The following is a 5,736-nucleotide window of genomic DNA, read 5'->3' on the forward strand; positions in this document are numbered from 1 at the left end:
CAGAATTTCGAGTGTTACGGACGAGACCTTGAGGAAGGCGGTTTCTGCAACCGAACACTTTTTTTCGTTCATGACATTACGTGGTCACAAAGTCAAGGAAAGACCATCTGTTCCTCAGTGCGATTATGAGATGGAGAGGGTGAAGAGAATGACGACGGTTGAAAAAGCGAATCTGGTCGGTGAATTTTTTTGTTGGTTTGAGCGAGTGCCACCCGTACGAGTTTCATCTAACAAAGTGGTTGCCACAAATGGCGTTGAACGTGAGTATCAATAGTTCTGACATGAAGTAAAATTAATACATTTTCAGCCCGGGTGCAGGTTAAAGAGACCAACACGCTTATGACGACCATTCGGGGGTTGTTAGCGTTTTGGACTTATGTGGGAGTCATTGAGCCAAGCAGTGACCGATCGCCAACCGAAGAATCAAGATCTATTTGGAGGGTTGTCAGGTAGTATTTGTAGCTTCAAGCTTTTTGTTTAAATTCTGATGATGATCTCAGAAGCGTTGTAAAGGTGACGGAAAAAATGAAAGGCGGTCGTTTGGATATATCGAAAAGCTCACTCAGTTTTTCGGACACGATTCGACTAATGAAAAAATCAGACGGCGTCTCTTCAATGTTCGGCTTACAATCTTGGATTCTAGCGTTACTTTTAGGCGGACTCGGAGTTCGAATTGGATCAGTACGAAACTCATTCCCTCCAGTTTCCGGTAGAAAAGTATCTCGAATCTGACTTGAAGGCAAATTGCTTTTTCAGACGCCAAATCCACTGAGAAATCGCCACATCCAAGCAGTAGCCGTTCAAGTTTCGATGGTTTTGACGAAAGTGAAGTTGAAGATAAAGCTGACGATGATAATGATGACGACGATGTCCTTTTCGCTTTGACGGTTTGAAAGGCTCTGATTTGCGAGTTTGGAGGCGAAGAAAACGCGACGGTGATCCAGCTGGCTCTATTCGATTGAGAGCGTCCATTAACATCACCCATTCCAAGATGAACGGAACAGAAGTATTTTCTCCAAAATCGATTGGCTGCGAGTATCCCCTGGTATCTTCGGATAATGGTGAAGACTGGAGCCTGAACGTGGCAGTGGTTCTTGCCATGCTATCGTGCTTAGTTGGCACGACACGCGCAGAACAATATTTTTGCGACTACGGTGAACTGGCCGAATCTGGGGAAGAAATCGAGCTGACAGTGCGAAAGAGCGAATTGAAGTTAGTTTGGAATGTATGTACTCAACTATAACATCCTTCAGTGATACACCTCTGTTCCGAGAATCCAACAAATATCACAACTTGCTACCTGGTCAAATGCGTAATGTTCATAATGCTCTCTCTTTGGTGGCAAAATCACTCAAAATTCCACCGGCTCTGTTCTCGTCTCGAAGTTACAGGTATTCGAATCTGACTTCTAGTCAGATTGACAAAAAGTTTGTCGTTTTAGAAGTGGATATGCGAGAGATGTCATCCAAGGCATTGTGACACGAGGAGACCCACAGAGAGATATTCCATTGCAAGCATTACGATCAAACTTGCTCAGTGGAACTCAGTGGAAATCCGCTCAAGTGGACAGATACTTGAGGTAAGTATTTTTATGACTTGAAGTCAGAAACTTTTGAAAATTTAGCAATCTCTCACGAAGTCTTGCGCTGCACCCGGTTACATTTGCTCACACCACAGCCTTAGATTGGCAGAGTGCCATTTATGGCGAATGGCTTCAACCAAGAGCGATTTCGAAGAAGTGAATCCAACCAATGTCAATATCTACATTCGTTCGAAGTCCTCGGTATTGTTTTGTGGATTTTCAAAAATCCGACTTGAAGTCAATACTGGTAAACTTGCAGAAACCGGACGAATCCTTGGCTCGTTTGTCTTCGATGGATCCCGCCGAAATCATAACGTTATGTGATGAGATCAATATCGATAACTGGCGTAAATGTGCTCCGGTCCCTCTGACACACCAAGAAAGACGTGAATTTCTACAAAAGAATACCATGGTTGATGTGTTTTCAACTTTTCAATCGTTGAAGATGGTGATAGATCAAAACATGAGACCATTCTGTGGATATGGAGTTTCTTCACCCTACGCTTGCCCAGTTGTGAACTGTGGAAAGAGCGGTGCGCTACATTCACTGGCGAGCACACACGAACATTGGAAATTGTGGCACGAAGAGTCGAAAAAGAACCTGACCTACATGTGTATAAATGTTCTAACACAGGACCGTCGAAGTAAGCCTATCTAAAAACGAGTAGGTCACAACCCTGCTTTTTCAGCTTGAAGTCGTATTCGAGACATCTCAAAATTCGACACAAAATGGAACCGTTCAACTTCAATTTTTCTTTCATCTAATATGGTTTATCATTTTTGTTTTAAGTGCATTTTGTAGATATCAATGTAATTAATATCTTTTTGAAATCTGACTTCAAGTCAGTTCACGACTGTATGCATGTTTCTTTTCATATAAATTTTCTTCCTTTGACCCTTTCTATTGTATCCCTCAACTTTGTAATTCTTTTTAGATTTTATTAAGTCTTTTAAATATTTTCAATATCCTCAAATCTACTGATATTCAATCCGACTTCAAGTCAGATTGAACCCTTAACCTTTGTTGTGAACACTTCTCACCCACCCCCCGTAGTTTAATTTTTCGGACAAAACACCCGAATTAGGCAAAGGCCGCAGGCGGGGATACCGGTAAAAGTTCGGTCGGGGGGTGGTGAAGTAAAATAATAAATTTGAAAAATAATGCTGTGTGTTGTTTATTTTGAATGGCAATATCGGCTAGTCTTCCAAATTGAGTATTCAATTGTGACTCGAAGTCACATTTAGAGAAACGCTGCCAACAGCGGTGGATTACATTTAATCAATATTTCAGTTCAACTCGAAATTTCAGCTCAACTCAAATTTGTAGTTTGAATCAGATTTTGGTGCCACGTCAGTTATTAGTTAGATACGCGTTTTCGTGGTGAGACCCATCATACGGTAAAGGGGCGGAGACTTGCCATTTCTGCTCTGTTTCAGTCATTCGTGCCATTTGTCTTGCTGGGAGGAGGTCGTTTCTTTTTTTTGCTCCTCCACGCTATTCTCTTCACACCTCATTTATTTTCGTTTCGTGTACTCTCATTTTAGTTTGACTAAAACTGATTTCAGTTCAAGTCAAATTTTAGTTGCACCAAAATCTTAATCCCGATATTCAATCTGACTTCAAGTCAGATTGAACCCCACCCCCCCCCCCCCTTTACGTTGCTGAAATTTGCCTTCAAGTCAGATAATTTGCATAATTTTAGTGTTATGATATCCCACTGAAAGTCAGATTAAATCTCTTTTCAATATCCTCAAATCTACCTTCAAGCCAGATTTTGTAGATATCAATGTAATTAATTTTTTTTGAAATCTGACTTCAAGTCAGTTCACGACTGTATGCATGTTTCTTTTCATATGAAAAAAACTTTTCTAATAGGATTATATATTTTATATGACCTGATGTTTGGTTTCAATACACTTTGTTATATTTCTCTAGATTTTGTAGATTTTGCTTCGTGATTTGAACATTTTCGTTATATTCGAATATTCCAGCCGGCCATTCTATCTGCTTTATTATGGCAATTGACGGAATGGAATTTCAAGTCTCTTTCTTCCATTCTCAGCGCGAAGTTGACTTCCGTTGTCTTGCGAAAATAGGACAACTTCTGAAGCTTTTAGATGAGGAATGTTCTGGTTTCACTTTAACAGAAATAGGTTTATACGTAGAGAAACTCCCGGATGATATCGAAGAGTGGTCTCAGATTCAACAGGTGAGAAAAACAAAGTTATCAACTAACCAACTCAGCAAATTGCTACTATCTGCGATTAATGAGGGTTTTTATAGCCAATCAAATGTCGTCTGTCTCACAGCTCGAAATATGCTTTTGTCAGAGAAGGAGGAGCAGTCTATACAACAAGTGAATATGAACGCTGCAAGCAGATGAGAGTTAAGCCACCATTCCATACGGAATATGTCGTTGTTACCGCAGCTCTCGTCGTTTGCTACCAAACAAAAAACTCCAGATTTTTGACATATGTGAGTTGAACTCAAAACGGATGAAAAACATTCACATTTCTTTGACAGATTTTCGATACTATGAATCAAACAGTTGTGAAATTTGAAAGTGCGAAGTATACAAAAAACGTTGGCATTAAGGATTCGTTTGATTTGAACAGAGAAAGCAGTGACGTCGTAAGTTTATTCATTATTGGTCAGCTTAGATGGTTTTTATTTATTTTCAGACGGGAGAGTGTAGCAAAGAAAAAGTGACACTGATTGAAGCTCCAAGTCAGGACGATAGTTTTGACACTTTCAATAATCATTCATCGCATCCGAAGAGTACAGAGAATTTAGACAAACAGAGCGATGACAGCTTCGATGAGTGGTGTGCAGCTACTTCTATTCAAGTTGCAAATCGAGACGTTTGTCATACGTTCCAATCAGAACCCAACTCTGGAAACATGCCGAATCTGGAAATACCGCAGGCTTCGGATGAAAGTGATGATAGTTTCGAACAATTTTGTCTTAGGCACTGAAAGTTTCGATATTTCTTTAGTCATTTTTTAAAAATACAGAAGCTAATTTAAATTTTGAGTACCGCAACTGAATCTGTTTTGTGTTTTTAATTAATTTGTTTCTGCGATTAAAGCTATTCTCATCACACGGATTGTGGTTTTGCTATCGTTCCAAATTGAGTATTCAATTTTGACTTGAAGTCACATTTAGAGAGACGCTGCCAACAGCGGTGGATTACATTTGATCAATATTTCAGTTCAATCCAAAATTTAAGCTCTCTTTTCAGTCATTCGTGCCATTTGTCTTGATGGGAGGAGGTCGTTTCTTTTTTTTTTTTGCTCCACCGCACCATTCATGCACTTTCACACCATTCATATCATCAAAATCAGACTTGAAGTCAGATTGAAGTCAGATTACCAAGATTTGACTTGAAGTCAGATTCTGAAGAATTGGCTTCGAGTAAAATTTCGGAAATCTGACTTGACCGACGGCCAGAAACGATAAACTTTGTAATGTTTGGCCAACGCCCAAAAACCCCTGAACGAGACAACCCCATGGGAAAGGGACTGAAGCGGAATGAAAGACGCAAAGACGCAACCTCCCGGGAGGCGTCCCCCTTTTTCGCGCATATTATAAACGCAAAACCCCGCCCGCCTCCGGCGGGGCAGCCGGGCCGAGGGGGGAAAAGAGAGGGCCAAGGAACAGGAGGGCAGGCAAATGCGTAGGTTCGACTCCGGCGGGAGTGTATTTACCTGTGTAGGCTTCCCGCTTAGGCTTAGGCTTCCCGCTTAGGCTTAGGCTTCCCGCTTAGGCTTAGGCTTCCCGCTTAGGCTTAGGCTTCCCGCTTAGGCTTAGGCTTCCCGCTTAGGCTTAGGCTTCCCGCTTAGGCTTAGGCTTCCCGCTTAGGCTTAGGCTTCCCGCTTAGGCTTAGGCTTCCCGCTTAGGCTTAGGCTTCCCGCTTAGGCTTAGGCTTCCCGCTTAGGCTTAGGCTTCCCGCTTAGGCTTAGGCTTCCCGCTTAGGCTTAGGCTTCCCGCTTAGGCTTAGGCTTCCCGCTTAGGCTTAGGCTTCCCGCTTAGGCTTAGGCTTCCCGCTTAGGCTTAGGCTTCCCGCTTAGGCTTAGGCTTCCCGCTTAGGCTTAGGCTTCCCGCTTAGGCTTAGGCTTCCCGCTTAGGCTTAGGCTTCCCGCTTAGGCTTAGG

The 5,736-nt window shown here is 42.0% G+C and overlaps 1 protein-coding gene across 1 annotated transcript; it reads left to right on the forward strand.

Moving 5' to 3' along the window:
- Window positions 1-70: 70 nt before the first annotated feature.
- On the forward strand, window positions 71-4,558 carry CBG24959 (the record flags this gene model as incomplete). The annotated part of the gene is made up of 13 exons (XM_045240903.1): window positions 71-260; window positions 308-449; window positions 501-709; window positions 757-887; window positions 992-1,212; window positions 1,254-1,391; window positions 1,442-1,579; window positions 1,684-1,783; window positions 1,842-2,226; window positions 3,575-3,792; window positions 3,867-4,058; window positions 4,107-4,214; window positions 4,265-4,558. 13 exons carry the CDS (start codon window positions 71-73, stop codon window positions 4,556-4,558), a joined length of 2,466 nt encoding a protein of 821 aa, XP_045091438.1.
- Window positions 4,559-5,736: the final 1,178 nt, after the last annotated feature.

Source organism: Caenorhabditis briggsae, assembly GCF_000004555.2.
Source record: "Caenorhabditis briggsae AF16 supercontig from assembly CB4, cb25.NA_289, whole genome shotgun sequence".
NCBI lineage: Eukaryota > Metazoa > Nematoda > Chromadorea > Rhabditida > Rhabditidae > Caenorhabditis > Caenorhabditis briggsae.